The sequence below is a fragment of the Helianthus annuus genome, chromosome 7 (genome assembly GCF_002127325.2).
Source record: "Helianthus annuus cultivar XRQ/B chromosome 7, HanXRQr2.0-SUNRISE, whole genome shotgun sequence".
Taxonomy (NCBI): domain Eukaryota; kingdom Viridiplantae; phylum Streptophyta; class Magnoliopsida; order Asterales; family Asteraceae; genus Helianthus; species Helianthus annuus.
This window is the reverse complement of record NC_035439.2, coordinates 84,340,531-84,359,044: the sequence shown is the minus strand read 5'-3', so window position 1 is coordinate 84,359,044 and position 18,514 is coordinate 84,340,531. Positions and strand designations below refer to the sequence as shown.

General features: G+C 38.9%; 1 protein-coding gene and 1 long non-coding RNA gene across 2 annotated transcripts; one reads left to right on the top strand and one right to left on the bottom strand.

Moving 5' to 3' along the window:
- Nucleotides 1-4,266: 4,266 nt before the first annotated feature.
- LOC110867924 (probable LRR receptor-like serine/threonine-protein kinase At1g56140) lies at nucleotides 4,267-10,982 on the bottom strand. Its single transcript, XM_022116983.2, has 5 exons — nucleotides 10,666-10,982; nucleotides 10,341-10,546; nucleotides 4,973-4,998; nucleotides 4,722-4,875; nucleotides 4,267-4,604 (listed from the first exon to the last, which is right to left on the bottom strand). The coding sequence occupies exons 1-5, from the start codon at nucleotides 10,697-10,699 to the stop codon at nucleotides 4,335-4,337; spliced, it is 690 nt and encodes a 229-aa protein (XP_021972675.2). The 5' UTR covers nucleotides 10,700-10,982; the 3' UTR covers nucleotides 4,267-4,334.
- A 6,264-nt stretch (nucleotides 10,983-17,246) lies between these two features.
- LOC110867926 lies at nucleotides 17,247-17,837 on the top strand. The gene is made up of 3 exons (XR_002552017.2): nucleotides 17,247-17,275; nucleotides 17,485-17,538; nucleotides 17,619-17,837. It is a non-coding gene; the product is annotated as an uncharacterized LOC110867926 (long non-coding RNA).
- The last annotated feature ends 677 nt before the right edge of the window (nucleotides 17,838-18,514 follow it).

Genomic DNA, 18,514 nt, shown 5'->3' with positions numbered 1-18,514 from the left:
CGCGAAAGATGAAGAGGAGTCTGTCACGGGGCGCAACAGACTGTCCGAACAGCTATATAAGGGGCAGAAGTAGGCATTTGCAAATTGTTCAGTTTTCTATTTCACTCTCTCAACTCTCTGAATAGCTAAAACTCTCGGGAAATAATACCCCCTAAGAAGCGAAGCTCTGCCTGGTTGTAAGTATTATAACCCTGCTATTACCCTACACGATTGATCTAGGATTCCGTAATGCATGTCGGCTCTGCCCGACTCAGTCATTGGAATTCTGTCTCGTGTGTACACCCAATTGATTTAGGACTCCGTAATGCATGTCAAGGCATTGCCTGACTCAGTCATTGAAGTTCTGTCTCGAGTTGTACAGTTAATGCAGTTTGGGTTATTTTACTAACACATATGCAATGTTTAACTTAACCAGGAAACTATATTATTATCAGGAAGCCATAATATTACCAGAAAGCCTGTAGAAACACCTAAATTTATCAATGTGAGTACATCTTGTTTTCTCTCACTATTTGTGAGTAATCCTCTTTTTGTGAAATCTTTTTGTAAATTGTTTTTACAAAACCTCAATTGTTCTAAATTATAATTAACAGTGATTGAGTATTTGTATGCTACAATTATCGTAGATATGTTGGGGTTTTGTATATAAAATTTGTTACTAACTGTGAGTAGTAACATGACCACCAGTCATGGATTGACAGTACCGTGGGTGGTAATTAAAGTAGAAATATAAACAAATGTAATTGCGAGATCCCCCTCAATGCTGTAAAATGAATAAACCTGTTTTGATTAAATGGGATGCACTCACCGGTATTTCTTGCTGATAAAATGTTTTAAACACGTGTTACAGGTAACTTAGTGTGAAGGCTATAAAAGCCAGCTGGAGATGAGCACTAAAGGCTTAGAAAAGTGGCTATAAAAGTTACCTAAATAAAAAGAAGAATTATTTTCAATAATTAGAAATCGGGTTTTGTCCCATTTATCTATTTTAAACATTTTGGTGTTTAACTCTGATAAAAAATATTTCCTAACTACGGTCCTGATGAAACTTTCCGCTGCCAAATTAATAAACACCGATGCCATCTGACTGGCTCACGGCTCCCGCTCCTGGGGAGGGGTCGGAGGCTATGACAGAAATAGCCTAAATACCCTTCTTGTTATAATAAATACATGAGACCCAGACACATCTCTCTCTACTCTCTCTCCTTTAAAAAACCACCACCACAACCACCTCTATCACCACTCAGCCACCATCGCCATCACCATCACCATCACCACTACCACTGCCACAAACACCCTCCGCCATCATCACCACTGCCACTGCCGCAACCACCCTCCGCCATCATCACCCCTGCCAAAACCACCACCGCCGCCATCATCACCACAGCCACAACCACCCTCCGCTATTCTATCTGCTTTTGGTCTTCTCCAGTGCGTCTACTATCTAACAATGTTGGTTTATAAACACCCGCACCCCTGTGTTGGGGTTATGCAAAATGTAAGAACCTCTCCTGTTAAAAAAAACCCTTTTCCAAATTGGCACGTTGCCGGTTAACATTTTATTTGATACATTTACCAAATCAACAGGTATGCACAAATTTTCAAATAATTATTGCATCGTTCTTTTAAAAAAGAAAAGAAAAGCTAACAATAAAATGATACAGAGTGATGATTGAAACTGTTTTATTAGTAAACCAATACACCTATGGCATATCTTTATTTTTCAAAATCTTAGAAGTGCAGAGCAATTTAAAGCTATAAAATCATCAAGCTGAAATCGAACTGTATAGATGCAGTGATGTAGGTAAAAGGATTAAATTAGTGGTTACCTCTTTGATTGGGTTTCTTCAATGTGATGTAGGTAAAACGATTTCTTGATTTGCTGTTGTTTCTGTTGGCTATCAAACCAAGAATCGAACAAAAAATTATAAACACGGGATCTTGTAGTGGGCAAGAAGCAGAGAGAAAGAAAGAGAGAAGAGGGTAGGGGTGGGTTTGTTTTTTATTTGATTTTTATGTTTTATTTATTAGTAAGGGCATTTTGGTCATTTCACACCCACTTAACACCAAAAGTTAACCCCTATCTGTGCCAGGGACTATCCGAGAACGAAATTGAAAAAGTTACGGACTATAACTGTAATTTTAGAAAGTTTGGGACTAAAGGTGAAAAATGGGCAAACCACATGGACTATCCGAGCATTTTTCTCGTTTTATTAATTGCAACTCCAAAACCAGCCTCCTCCCATGTCGTCTGTTGGCACCTGCCTGCCACGAACACAAGCTTCGGTTGATATAAGCTATGTTCTTCTTGGACAACCCTTACGTCATGGAAGTTGGGATTCTCAATCGAAGTGGTATCCTTTTGGTTGTAAAGCACCGGTATCCGCACACCACATGATTTGAACAACATTTCCTTGATTTTCTAGAATAAACACATCAATACTCTCAACATGCATGATATGAACTCCTAACCTTTTTAGTTGTAGTGAGCACACCACTTAACCAACACTCCACCAGGATGTCCCCTTAAGGCTACATGGTGACGTCCCATTTTCCCTAGTAGGTTTAGGTGAGAAACTAGAGAGTTGTTGTGGTAAAATGATAGAAATGGAATTGGTATTTAAAGGGTTTAGAAGTTAAGGTTTTTGAATTTTTTTTACCAATATTACCGTTAATTTTTAAATATTTAACTTTCCTCATTTTTCCCCGTTGTCCGGTGCTAAGTCACCGATGATCGGTGGAAACGAAACCTCGAAATAGGGGTGTTCCCACCCGGGGCTGGACCACCCCAACCCCTCCCCGAGCTCCACACCGAGCACCCTAAGGACTAGCTAAATACAAATTCACTTCCTAAATATGTGTATAAATTACAAAAATCAAATACTCACACGTTTAACATATAAAAGAAAATAAGTTAACATTACACTAAACTTTGAAACCGTTTATTTCATAATTTGGGCTCTAGGTGTTGGAATATTGGTTTAAGACGAATCATTTATGGTTGTTGCCACATGATCTGGCTTGCCGATAACTTTTAGTAGATTACTTATTGGCCTGTTATTCCAAATGTATCCAAATTATGCTTTTTTAAGTTATGTCATGTTTTGCCTCGTTTACGTGTATTCCAAGTATGAGTGTAGTAAGTTTTGGATCAATATCTATTATTTAGTTTTTTATTTATTGGCAAACAAAATTTTATTGGGCCGATAGACCCAAAAATAAGGGAGAACTAATAAGATTTTTTTTAAAGAAAACTCTGTTATTTAAGGGTAAATTAGAAGATTTTTCCTATTTGTTTATATCTATTTTCAGGCGTCGTCCTTTAGTGTTAAAATTGACGTGTTTTGTACTTAATGTTTTGAAATCTTGCATGTTATATCCTTTAGTACTAATCTAGATAATTTTTATGGTTAAGCAGGTTACACAATGGTCGTTTGGTCTTTTTGCCAATTTATTTAATATAAGAAAAACACTTTTATAAGAAAAAAAACTGTTATATATATATATCTTTTTCTCTCTCCCTCTCAGCTTTCATACGTCACCATCATATGTCACCACCACCAACCCCAACCCGCCACCAGCCACCAACCCCAACCCGCCACCAGCCACCCTACACCACCTGAAAGCAACCACCACCAAACAGTGGCGGATCTAGAAAATCCGCCAAGCCGTAACGTTTTATAAATAAGCCGTAACGAAATCGAAAAAACCTCAAATTTTTCCAAAATTTACACTAATTTTTCCAAATTTTTCCGCACCAAGCCGTAGCGGGCGTTGCCCCCCGGCATAAGGTAGCTCCGCCCCTACCACCAAAGAGGCATAAAAATCACCACTTGCCTTGCATTCTAAGGCTTTGTGGTGTAGTGATGTTCCTAATCACAGCCACCACCCTCCACATAGGCGCCACACGAGCTTTGCCCTCATCCACCACCATATATTATTTTTTTTGTGTTATTTATTAATATAATTTTTAAGTTAAATAGTAATTAGTAATAAGACTAAACTACACTAAATTAACAATAAAACTTAACTGAGTTAGGGCCAAATGACGTACAATGCAAAATTTTAAAACGTTATGTACAAAATTCATCAATTTTAACGCCAAAGGATATCGCTTGAAATTTGGTATAAAATGAAGGACAGCATTTGTAATTTACCCAATGTTTAATAAGGGAAAACTACAGGGATGTGCAACGTATTAGTGACCCAATAGACCCAAATTTGAACGTGCAGCTTATTGGTGACCCCATAGACCCTCAATGTAGATTTGCTAAATGACATTGGATACATAATCTATATAAGAGATCAATATAATTTTTATACATTTATATGTATTACTTATACTTTGACTGATTTGCACTAAAGTGGATGACTCTACGAGAATCAATGAAACTAGGCTTTACTAGTTTTCTTGGTCCCATAGATAGCCCACTTGACAACATCACAACAACTTCTGACATGGTTGGTCTCAAAGAAGCTGGCGACTGAGTGCACATTAGAGCAATCTCAATGGTCTTCGTCACATTGGCTTTATGGTGTTCTTCTATACCTAATTCTTGATCAATCAACTCTATTTGCATGCCTCTCTCATACAATTGCCATGCCTATTCAACAAAATTATGTTTATCATACAAATGTTCCGCAAGAGTTTAATTTGCATATGGAATAATCATTTTTGATCACTTATTGAAGAAGAAAAGATTAAGGAGGTTGTATATTACGTGTTCAAGAAGGTGAGATGTGTCAGGTCCACTAAAATTTTCATCATTACATCTTCGACCGCTGATGATTTCAAGGATCACGATACCAAAGCTGTAGGTGTCAACCTTCTCTGATAAATGTCCAATTGTTGCATATTCTGGCGCCATGTATCCTCTATATCAATTATGCCATTAAAATGTTGTCATGATAAAATTAGGGTATTTGAATCCGGATCAAATTATATATCAAAGGGGTGATTTCACTAACTTACAGTGTGCCAACTAGATTTGTGCTAACATGGTGATGTGGGCCCAAGTGTGGAGGAACGGGCTATTTTGTACTTGGAGGCCCAAGACCGCGTAAGAAAAGGGCCTTCACTAAAATGGCTCTAACTTGGGCTACGAGGGTCCGTTTGGGACGTGCGACCAGGCGATTCGAAGGCGAGAACGAGCTCCAACTTGCTGCAAACAGCCTACGGCGGTTTGGGTCATCGTCCGGCCCAAAAAAACGCTTATTTCTATTACTTATTTGCAGTTTTATGTTTTTTGAACTATTTTGGGCTTTTTGTTTTAGGCCGTGTGTTTGGCCCGTTATCTTTTTTAGGCCCGTTTCGAATTTCAGTCTTTATTTATATGTTGCTAAAGCTAATGAAAAGTTCAGAATTGAATTTTGAGAAAACTGATTTTTCACTTCAAATTCCGTGGCCTTTGGGGTTACAATTTGGGGTTGGGGAAGAGCTACACGGGTATTCGTAGAATCAACGTGTAATCTTCATTTTTTTCGTTTCACGCGCTGCATCAGTTGGTATCAGAGCCGAATTCCTGGCTCAAAATGCCTCCGAGGAGAAACAACAACAGGCCTCTCGATGAAGTGTATGAACGAGAGTTGGAGCAGCGCCTTATGGCGAGGATGGATGAACGGTTGGATCAAGTGGTCAATCAGTTGACTGATCGGATGGCCGATTTGATCAATCGTAGGAGGCAGGGACCCAATGACGGGTATGGTTCTGATTTTAGTAACCCATTTGGTGACGGTTCGGCTTCCGAAGACGAACAGGAAGGGCGACCAAGGGTTGAACGTGGAGGGGGTAACAGGCGTTGGGATTCTGGGATTAGAGTTGATATTCCAGAATTTGATGGGTCTAGTTTGAATCCGGAGGGGTTCATCGATTGGTTGGCTACCGTAGAGGAGGTGTTCGAGTACAAGGAGGTGCCTGAAAACAAGCGGGTGGCCTTGATCGCTACCAGGTTACGTGGTAGGGCCTCTGCGTGGTGGCAACAATTGAAGTTAACACGAAACCGGCTCGGGAAGTCAAGGATTGTGACATGGACCAAGATGAAAAAGTGCTTGCGGTCCAATTTTTTGCCTCATAATTTTCAGAGGTTGATGTACCAGCGACTGCAGAATTTGAAACAGGGGGCTAAATCGGTTGATGATTATACCACAGAGTTTTACCAGTTGATTGCGAGGAATGATATTCAAGAACCGGAGGAGCAACTTGTTTCTCGGTATATTGGGGGTCTAAGGGTTCAAATCATGGAGGCCGTGAATCTTTTTGATCCGTTAACCATTCCTGAGGCACACCAACGGGCGTTGGCCTTTGAGAAGCAAAACCGTTGGGTGGGCGGTTCATTTACCCCTGCTGGGGGAAACGTTGGGTCTGGCAGTGGGGCGCCTCGTGGCGGGCCGAGTCAACAGAAGCCGGGGGGTAGCAATACCGGGCCTACTTCTAAGGGGGCTAGTAGTAGTGGTCCAAGATGTTTCAATTGTGGTGAGACGGGCCATCGTCAGGCGGAGTGCAAAAGGGCTGGCAAAAGGCACTTGTTTGCTGAGTCTGAGGACGAACAATATGAAGAGTATGAAAACAATCCAGTGTACGATGAAGAAACCGAGTACGAAGAAGAGGTTGTGACCGGTGATGTTGGGGTGAATTTGGTGGTTACACGTTCTTGCTATACACCAAAGGCAGATGGGGATGACTGGCTGAAACATAACATCTTCCACTCAACATGTACTATTTTGGGAAAGGTTTGCACGTTCGTCATCGATTCCGGAAGTTGTGACAATCTGATTTCTGAAGAGGCAGTTCAAAAGTTGGCCTTGAAGACAGAGAGTCACCCGAAACCGTACAAGCTTCAATGGCTGAAAAAGGGAGGTGAAGTGACGGTATCTAAAAGGGCACTCGTTTCAATTTCCATTGGGTCCACGTACAAGGATGATGTCGTGTGTGATGTGGTCCCTATGGACGCGTGTCACTTATTGTTGGACAGACCTTGGGAGTACGAGCGTAATATAGAGCATAACGGGCGGTCAAATACTTATAGTTTTCTGTTTGGTGGTGTGAAGATCACTCTTGTTCCTAGCAAGCCCAAGCAGTTAGCCGCAAAACAGTCGGGTACTTTGTTGACCATCAGTCAGTTTCAAGATGAGTTGGAGGATACAGACAGTGTTTTCGTTTTGATAGGGAAGGCAGTGCCCGAGGAAGTCGAAATTCCTGATGCTATGGTTCCTTTGCTTGAGGAATTTTCTGATGTTTTCCCTGTTGAGTTGCCTGATGGATTGCCACCTTTGCGTGACATCCAACATCATATTGATTTGGAGCCTGGGTCACAGTTACCCAACAGACCACATTACAGGATGAGCCCTGCTGAGCATGAAGAGTTGCGAAGGCAGGTGGAGGAGTTAATTTCTAAGGGCCACGTTCGTGAAAGTATGAGCCCTTGTGCTGTTCCGGCTTTATTGACTCCAAAAAAAGATGGCACTTGGCGTATGTGTGTTGATAGTCGAGCAATCAACAAGATTACTGTGAGGTACAGATTTCCTATTCCTCGACTTGATGATTTGCTTGATCAACTTAGTGGTGCTATTATTTTTACGAAGTTAGATTTGAAGAGTGGTTATTACCAGATTCGTCTTAGACCGGGTGACGAGTGGAAGACTGCCTTCAAGACTCGCGAAGGATTGTATGAGTGGTTGGTGATGCCATTTGGTTTATCAAACGCACCTAGTACTTTTATGCGTGTGATGAATCAGTTGCTTAGGCCTTTTATTGGGAAGTTCGTGGTTGTGTATTTTGATGACATTCTCATTTATAGTGCTTCTTTCAGTGACCATGTTGTGCATGTGAGGCAGGTTTTGGCCCTACTTCGCAGGGACCGTTTTTATGCAGCCACCAAGAAGTGTGTGTTCATGACCCCTAAAGTGTTATTCTTGGGGTATGTTATTTCTGGTGATGGGATACAGGTTGATGAATCCAAAGTGGCGGCTGTTCAAAATTGGCCAACTCCTACTACCATTACGGAAGTTCGTAGCTTTCATGGGCTTGATTCTTTTTACAGACGGTTTATTCCACACTTCAGTTCTATTATGGCCCCAGTGACAGATTGTATGAAGGGGAAGACGTTTGTATGGACAGATGAGGCAGAGTTGGCTTTTCAAGTTGTGAAAGAGAAGCTCACTACAGCACCAATTCTGGTATTGCCTAATTTTTCTCAAGTTTTTGAACTTCATACTGATGCCTCAAAGGTTGGGATTGGTGGGGTTCTTAGTCAGGGTGGTCGACCTGTTGCTTATTTTAGTGAGAAGTTAACTGGGCCTAAGTTGAGGTACAGTACTTATGACCTAGAGTTTTATGCAGTGGTCCAAGCTGTAAAGCATTGGCGCCATTACTTGTTTCACAAGGAGTTTGTTTTATTCACTGATCATGATTCCCTAAGGCACATTCGTACTCAAGATAAGGTATCTCACAAGCATGGGCGATGGTTGGCCTTTCTTGAGAAATTTACGTTTGTGGTCAAACACAAGACTGGTGTTTCAAATAGGGTTGCTGATGCGTTAAGCAGGAGGAGTAATCTGCTTATATCTATGAGGGTTGATGTGCCGGGTTTGGAGGTCATTCGTGAGCAGTTAGCCATTGACCCTTATTTCTCAGTTATTTTGCAGGATGTGGAAAGTGGGCAAAAGTCAGACTTTCTCTTGCATGATGGTTTTCTGTTCAAGGGGAATCAACTATGTATTCCCGATTCTAGTCTTCGCTTAAAGATTATTAAGGAGTTACATGGTGAAGGGCATGTTGGTCGTGATCGTACTTTACAATTGGTTCAAGCTTCTTATTATTGGCCAACTATGAGAAAAGAGGTGGATCGCTATGTGAAGAGGTGCCGTGTATGTCAGATTTCCAAGGGCACGGCTACCAATGCGGGTCTCTATATGCCTTTGCCAATTCCCTCACAGCCATGGGTTGATATTAGTATGGATTTCGTGTTGGGGTTACCTCGTACTCAGAGAGGTAATGATTCAATCTTTGTTGTGGTGGATCGGTTTTCCAAGATGGTCCATTTTATTCCCTGCAAGAAGACGACTGATGCTGTTAATGTAGCCCAACTCTTCTTTCGTGATGTGTACCGTTTGCATGGGCTACCTTCTTCTATCGTGTCTGATCGGGATACCCGATTCCTGAGTCATTTTTGGCGTAGCTTGTGGAAGATGGTGAATACTCAACTTAACTTCAGTAGTGCTTATCACCCACAAACTGATGGGCAAACTGAAGTTGTTAATCGGTCACTTGGGAATTTGTTGAGGTGTTTGGTTGGTGATCATGTGAAGGCATGGGATCAAAAGTTGTGCCAAGCTGAGTTTGCACATAATCATGCTGTCAATCGAAGCACTGGATATAGCCCATTTCAGATAGTTTATTCATCTCAGCCTCGGGGACCACTTGATTTGATGTCTCTTCCTGTTTCTGGATCTGTTCCAAAGAAAGTTCAGGATTTTGTAGAGGGTCTACATGAAGTTCATAATGCTGTGTATGATCATTTGACCCGAGCTAATCTGAAGTATAAGCAAGCTGCTGATCAGAAGCGTAGGCATGTTGAGTTCGAGGAAGGTGACTTTGTTTGGGCTGTTTTGACTAAAGATCGCTTTACAGTTGGGGAATACAACAAGTTATCAGCGAAGAAGATTGGCCCAGTTGAAATCGTGGAGAAGATCAATCCAAATGCATATCGTCTAAAACTGCCTAGTCACATTCGTTGTGCTGACGTGTTTAACGTGAAGCATCTGTTGCCTTATTATGGAGAGTCTTCTGATGATGAAACTGCTGGTAATTCGAGGGCGAATTTTGTCTATCCAGGGGGGAATGATGTGGGCCCAAGTGTGGAGGAACGGGCTATTTTGTACTTGGAGGCCCAAGACCGCGTAAGAAAAGGGCCTTCACTAAAATGGCTCTAACTTGGGCTACGAGGGTCCGTTTGGGACGTGCGACCAGGCGATTCGAAGGCGAGAACGAGCTCCAACTTGCTGCAAACAGCCTATGGCGGTTTGGGTCATCGTCCGGCCCAAAAAAACGCTTATTTCTATTACTTATTTGCAGTTTTATGTTTTTTGAACTATTTTGGGCTTTTTGTTTTAGGCCGTGTGTTTGGCCCGTTATCTTTTTTAGGCCCGTTTCGAATTTCAGTCTTTATTTATATGTTGCTAAAGCTAATGAAAAGTTCAGAATTGAATTTTGAGAAAACTGATTTTTCACTTCAAATTCCGTGGCCTTTGGGGTTACAATTTGGGGTTGGGGAAGAGCTACACGGGTATTCGTAGAATCAACGTGTAATCTTCATTTTTTTTCGTTTCACGCGCTGCATCACATGGGTTTGATCCTCTGGTTGTAGTCTCGCCAACCCAAAATCGCAAATTTTGGGTTGAAAATCATCGTCCACGAGAATATTACTTAGTTTTATATCTCTGTGAATTATTTTAACATGGAATTCATTATGAAGATGGGCAACGCCCCTAGCAACCCCAAAGATAATGTCAAACCGTTTCTCCCAATTCAGAGTGCCTTTTCTTTCACCTGCCCGCAATGAAATTATTAAGTACATGTTTATCTCAAACGTTTTATTGATGTAAATTTTGTTTTCTATTTATTTCTCCAAAAATCAAGGCTATAAACAATACTTGTGCAAAACTTACCCCATAAAAAGTTGTCAAGGCTGCCTTGTGGCATGTATTCTAGGACAAGAAGCAACTCAGATCCTTCAATGCACCAACCTAGTTGTCGTAGTAGATTCCGATGTTGAACATTACTTATAAGCTTCACTTCATTTTCAAATTCTAATTTTGCTCTGGCATAGCCAACGTGAAGTCTCTTCACTGCTACTACATTCTCATCATCAATAATTGCCTATAGAAGGAATAAACTATTATTTTCAAATCCAATATTATAAGTCAAGTATACCAGGAATCAATAATAGCATACTACAATTTCGTCAATTGGAAAAGAACTCCATATCGCCTAACTTTCTTACTGTTTGCCTTTTAAGCTTTGCTGTAAAAATAAAATACCATTATTTATGTTAACACTACAAGAAATACTCCTCAATTGTGGCGACAGACTATATGTCGCCGCTATTGGTCCATCCGGAACGCGGTGTCCCACAACAAACCCCAACCACTCATTACTTATCCTGATCCAATGGCTAGGGTTTATTCTCAGCAATAGCAATGACAGAAGACCCAATAGCAGCGACACGTTGTCGCTGCTAATACCCAAATCTCTTCTCTTATACCGACGAGAACACCCCACAATCGAGAAAATCGGTTAGGTTATGTTAAATTTCTTCTTTAATTTATTATATATATGTTATCCTCTTTAGTTTTTGTGTGTATGTAGGTGTATGTATGTGTGTATGTTAGAATGTATAGTTGTATAAAGTATGTAAATGTGTGCATGTAATTATGTATAAGTTATGTGTTTTTGTGAAAACGTGTGTATGTACCTATGTATGTTAGGATATAAGTATGTATATCTGTGTTAGTAAATATGTATGTGTATAAAGTATGTAAATGTGTGTATGTAAGTATGTGTAAAATATATATTCATGTGTGCATGTATGTATGGTAGTATGTATGTGTGTATGTGTATGTAAGTATGTAAATGTGTGTATGTTAGTTTGATAATTTCTATGTTTAGTGTGGTCCATGACCCTACCATCATTCACCATCCTCCCCCACCAATCAAATTCCCCCAGTTAATTCAAGGAGGCTCATGGATTGAGGAAGGGGGGGGGGGTACACTATGCATGGATTGAGGAAGGGGGTGTACCTTACGAATCAAGTCCCATCTGGCACCCCATGACCTAAACCAATTATCTAACTCACATTTATATATGAGATAAAGTGTTCAAAAAGTGGGTTTATTACCCTACCCTTGTCTTATAAGCCCTAAATTAAATTATGTTTCAGTTGCATAATGCCTATCGATAAAAAAAGTTGGATTGATTTTTCACGTCAATCACCTCACCACAAGCAAGGACTCGAATCTTTTTTCGACATTTGTGAAGGATTGTATGGAAACATAGAGAAGTTAGATGTCTATGTAAGAAATGTAAAAATTATGGCTTAATATCCATGATAAAAATGAAATACCATTTGCAAGTTCTCGGTTTTTGGAATGCTAACACGAAGTGGAACTATCACTATGAAACGCCTAGGCCTCCAGTTGTAGAAGTAGAAGACATTGCACCACCGGCTGATATGGAAAACGTTATTGAAGAAGTTAGGGGGGAGCGTATGGAAGAAGATACAGACCTTGACCAATAGAACTCGGGTGGAGATAGTAGCATTGTTGGTGATGATTTTGAAGCCTTGGTAGAGGAAGTTGAAACAAAATTATATCTCGGTTGTAAAACGTTTTCTTCCCTTTACTTTTTGCAAAGCTTATGAATCTGAAGGAGATACACCATTGGACTAATATTTCATTTGATCATCCCCTCGCGTTGTTGCAAATTGCAATGCTAGAAGGCAACAAGATTCTCTCTTCACATTATGTAGCTAAGAAGACATTTAAGAAGATTGGTTTGGAGTATGAGATATCTATTTGGAGTATGAGATGATAGATACATACATTTAAGAAGATTGGAAAGAACACCAGTCGTTTCAACATTGTCCCATTTTTAATTAGAGTCGATTGGTCGATAAAGACACAAAAGGCACAGATGTAGCTCACAAGGTATTATGATACTCTCCTTTGATGCCTAAAAAACGACGCTTGTATTGTTCAAGGCACACGACAAACGATATGATTTGGCATTGTACCAGACAATTAGAAGATGTGTATACACGTCATCCAGTTGATGGATCTTCATGGCATGACTTTGATAGAAAGTACCCAAACTGTAGGATCGTGTAGATGACCTGAACGAGTCGTTCAGAGAGGTTTTGATCTATTTCAGGTGCGGAAAACAAGAAATAGACTTAGATACAGCAAGTACTTTACTTTAAACAGCTTGTATATTGATTTAACAATGATTACAAGCAAACGTCACACCGGCAACACCTCAGTATGGAAATCAGCAACAGTTACAACTAATTTCGCTTCTAGGCTGTTTATACAAGTCTTGCTTCCGCTTGAAAGGAACAAGAAACAGTTGGAGCAGAATCACAAGATGTTGATTTCGCTTGAAACCGTTTCAAGCGGAATCACTTACATATGCTCATTCAAGCGAAATCAGCTATATAAACACCTATTTTCTCGATCTACGAGCCCTGATCTATACAATCTAATCTAAGACTCGATACAAGACGAAGTCGACAGATGCATGCACTAACAGACTCCCCCTCAGATGTTGACGAGTCGTACGTGTCGAGTCTTCGCATCTTCAATCTTGATCAGTCTCTGGGCTTCACTCTATCAATCAGCATCAACAGACTCCCCCTTGCAATGTGTTGGCATTCCTTAAGTTCATCAGGATCATCTGCTTCAGGATCGTAGTCTGGTTCATACCCAAGATCACCTAGCTCTATTCTTCAATTTAGAATCCTCAGGTATCGGAAACCTGGCTCTCTAAACACAAGCTTCTTAGGATCGATCAGCCTGGTTTCAAGATCGTAACCTGGCTCACATTCTGCTCAAGTTATCTTCACAATCTCTACCTCAAAGTAAATCTTTACACATTTCAAATATAGATGAGATGAATGCACTAACTCAGACTCCCTACTCACTACATGCATGATGAACCACTTGTTTGATTTACACAAAAACATATTTCATTAAGCATAGACTTCCCCTTTCTTCATGATCATTATGTTTAGCACTTGGAATTTTGAAAATCAGCTTTCCAATATTAATTGTCGAAAATCTTTTTGAGTTTTTCAAATATTTATGCTAAAACACACTAAAATCTTTTTGGATTTTTGAAAATAATGAAATGCAGTAAAGAAATATTTACAAACAATATTTTTGTGAGTTTGTGTAAGAGAATCATATCAGTTTCTGAGACAATATCACCAACACCGTTAAGCTTCATTTCATTTTAAGTTTTAAACAATTCACTTATATTGTCAGTATATTGGTCCACTTTAAATTTTCACACAAAGTTCAACTGATCCGAGATACGATATTAATGTCTTAAGAACTTAAACCTAATCACGTGTCCCACTACTTGAATATACTCCCGTATCCAGATCCCAATATTCAGTCTTACAGGTGAGTATACCTAGATGATATCTGTAAGGGGTTAGATGCGAAACCGTGAGCGCTTAGGTCAGAACTTCCGTTCAGCAGAGAGATGACGGTTCGACTTTAGGTGTGTTCCCTTTAGAGGATCTTTTTTACAACAGCAATGCCTATCAATTTTATTGTTTCATCAATTTGCTGAGGGCGGCGCTATGTTTCAAGCATTTGCAGAAAGTATTATACGGGGACTAGGTCAGAATTTCCATTCAGCAGAAGTCCCGTGATAATACCCCAGATATCACTGAGTATAAAGACCTAGTATCTCAGGAAGAGGGATCTTTCAAACAAGATTTCGGGGGTTACCCATATATCCAAGAAGTTGTTCCCCACGAGATAAGCAAGTTTGAATTTTAGGTTTATATCTCGTCACAATTTACTAAATGAGCAAAAACCTACTGGCACATCATCAGTGAGATTGTTTATCACAATTTAACTTTCCATTTCTTAAGCATGTTGTGACCGTCCACTGATGTACTATCATTTCCTCTTTTTGACAACAAAAACTCATTTTTGATTTTATCATGTTTTTGGATTTTCAAATTTTCTAATGTTTTTGGATTTTCTGAAATTTTCTACTCCCCCTAAAATGCAAACACATTTTAAAGAAAGTTTGAAAACAAAATGAGCTCTCGACCCACTTGGTAGAAAGAAATTTGAAAACAAACTATACAAGAAGTTGACAACCGATATCAAATTGCTTCAATTCGCCATCCACTTGGCATAAACAATCAGAACTCCCCCTATCAACAAACAAATTATTTTCTCATTATGATTTCAAAACACTTAAGTTTGTTTTAATCAAAATGATTTTTTCCGGAAAATAAGTTTGTTTTAATCACTTGTAGGGACTGGTTCATCATATTGTTCATTTTTAACCATTTGTAGTAAATCAAGTACAATTTAATGTCCCTGATTTACCACTTGCACATTAGCACCATCAACCTCTGTATCACTTGTAAATGTATATCCAAAACATATAACCACATGTAGGAATAAAACATCTACACAAACCAATTTACCAATAAGGATGCCGATTCCTGCTTCGCACTTACCAACCTGGAAGCTCCGGCATAGTCCTTTACCTGTAAAAATTTCAACAATTTTAAACTCTTTTATACAAAACTTGTTTTAAAAAAAAATATGAATGATGCCGATTCCTGATCCACGATTACAAACTTGGGATCTCCGGCATGGTCCTGATTTTCAGGGAAAGAGAATTTCCACCCAGGTCTTACCATCCCTGGATGTTTTCAACTCTTGTTCAGTAGGATTATATGTTGCCTTTTTAGTCGCATAAAAATCTTTAATCCCTTTTACTTTCCCATCAAGCATTTTCCCAAAAATTTTCTTAACATTCCCATTGAATGTTTTCTCGACATCAAACTCAGTTTTCTCATAATAAAACTGATCTGAGATTTCAACTTTACCAACTTTCTGTTTAACTTTCTCAAACTCCAATGATGGAAATTCATCATCATTCACTGAATCTTTTACCTCAACCTGTGGCTCTTCTGGCTTTGTGGAACCAGATTCATCGCCGATTGTCTCACCAACCTTCTTAACAACCCACACTTGGTTGTCTTTTGCTTTCTTTTTGTAAAAATTTTTCTTTGAACACTCACCAACTTCATAAGTAGAATTTTCAAAAATTTTGAAGTTTTCAGTTGATGGTTCAACATCAACAACTTTTTCTTTGAGTTTTTCAGAAACTCCCTGTTTTGTCTTGATATTCTTTGGACAATTTGGTGCAATGTGACCAGCTTCATTGCATTTGAAACAGGTTCGAGTTTCATTTGGATGAAACACTCCAGTTCCATTCCTTTTCTTCTCAGTAAGAAACTCCTGGTTTGATTGTTTCCAGAACGGTTTCTTCTGTTCTTCTTCTGCACTTCCACCTGAAACAAATTCTGTTTTTTGTTTTAGAATTTTTCCCATTTCTATAATTTTCTGGTGGAACAAATCCTAAACCTTTCTTTTTGTAGCTACCACTATGGTTTGGTTGCTTTTGAAAGACAGAACCAGAATTGTAACCCTTTTTCTTGTTCAATCGTTGTTGAACTCTTGAAGTGTATTTTTTAGGTTTTCCAGTAAGATTTAAATCTTTTATTTCAGAAATATTAATTTCTATCATTTTAAGAACCTTTTTAATCATTTCAAAACGAACACTTCTTATTGGAAATTCTTTGTCAGAATATAATTTGTCAGAATCATTTAAAGTGTATGCCACTTCAAATGTTTCATCATCCAAATTTGACTTTGATAACAAAAACACTTTACTATAAGCCTTTTTAACCGTTGGTTTGGGACTGTTGACTGACGAACTTGAACCTCCAGACTCAGATTTTGACTCAGACTCCTCATCAGTATCTAAAACCTGATCGACCACCTTTTTGATTAACTCAGACTCATGATCAGTGTCAGACGAGGTGAATGTGACGTCAATGTTTTCTGGTAATTCAACAGTTGTATCAGTTTTTAACTTTATATTGACTGCTTTTTGAACTTGCTCCTCGTTTGGTTTTCTGGGAGAATAACCATCCAAGATTGGAGGCGGACACTTGTTATAATTAATAAACAAGCCAAACTTGAGTAGAGCTCGAACTTGAAAAATTATCTACGACTTGAGCTCGAGTTTTCATAAGTTAAAACGAGCTCGAGCCTATACTCGTTTGAAGTAGACTATTATCAGTGCTCATATTCATCTCATCATCAGGTATGATAGATTAGCTGTGAGCAAATTAGTTACCAGCTAAACAAGGGGTACAGTGCGTTAACCTTTTGTTCAATGGTTGTTGATTCGTTACACCAGTCAGGCATTGTTATTCTTATCATTCAATATATTTTTTTAAACTAAGGTACAGGTTGGCTAAGTTCTTACTCACTGTCATTTGTGTGATACATTTTATAGGCTAATCAGAGAATCAAGTATGAATAATCAAAGTGGGGACCGCTCATTTTTTGACTATCTAGAAGGTTGTCTCCGCCACAAAGAAGAGATGTTATATTTGAAGCCACAAAGCAGAGATGTTATATCTGAAGCGGCCAGGGCAATAACGGAACTAAAAGGTGTTATAAACATAAAGATTCCTTTGTCTAATATGCTTGTTAGATCAATTTTCCCAGCCTCTATAATTCAACAAACTTCACTACTTCTTACATATACATACATTGATAGTATTTGTTATAAATGTTATAATGTTTTTAACAAAGGGTTGCTCTTATAATATATCAATTAATTTGCTAACGTTGATCTTTGTTTTTGATCTATATGACAGGTAACAGAATATTCTAAATAAAAGAATCCTTGATTCCTCTTGGTGACAACTCAGGTAATGTTACCATTCATAAGCAAATGGGTCAAACAACAACTTTTACCAAGATTTCAGTTTACTTTCTTTTACTATTTCAGGCTCTTCAAGCATCTCACTTAAGGATGACATTTCCGGTTGGGTTTATTTAGTTGGCTCTTATAGTATATCATTTGTTTTCAGTCTGGTTAGTCAAAGGTCTCTAACATTCTTGTTATTGATTTCTGTACTAATATATGTATGCACATGTTTTAGTATTACACACCGTTCAGGTGTAAATAATAGAATATCTAATGGCATTGATGGCAGCAGTTAAAAACTTACCCCACCGTGAAGTGCGGGTGATTTTATATATATACAAAACTTACATATGATTGTTTTATCATTTTAAGATTTGAATTATATTCTTGCCTTGTACTGTCGACTCCGCCGCAACGCGCGGGTTTCCCTCTAGAGTTCATTGCTTCGGAAATAGAGTAGGCAAATAGAAGTCATAACGAAAATACTTTATATGAAATATTAATTGCAGCAACTTGATGAACATTCACTATTACATACTTCAAATGCTAATTTTTTTTCTTATTTTGCTAAATGTTTTTTTTTAATTTTGATGATTTATATAGATTTATTTGAGTTTGCATATATATATATATATATATATATATATATATATATATATATATATATATATATATATATACTAGTCACTTACCCGCGCGATGCGGCGGGAGTGGTATCACTTAAGTTGGTGAGTTTAGGGCTATCTACGGGGATGTAGTTTCCAATGTGGCTTGTGACGACGATGGTGGTAGTGTAGCAGAATGTGATGGTCGGTTGAGGCCTTCTTCAGCGGCGAGAATCAGCGATTTGCGGCGATTGGTGGTTTCGTGATGGCGTTTGGTGGTTATTGTGCGACTCAGGAGAAAACAAAGAAAATTGCTTGATTCTAGTTATGTTACCTGAAATAGACGGACTACCTAGGCTTTTGTTGGTTCAA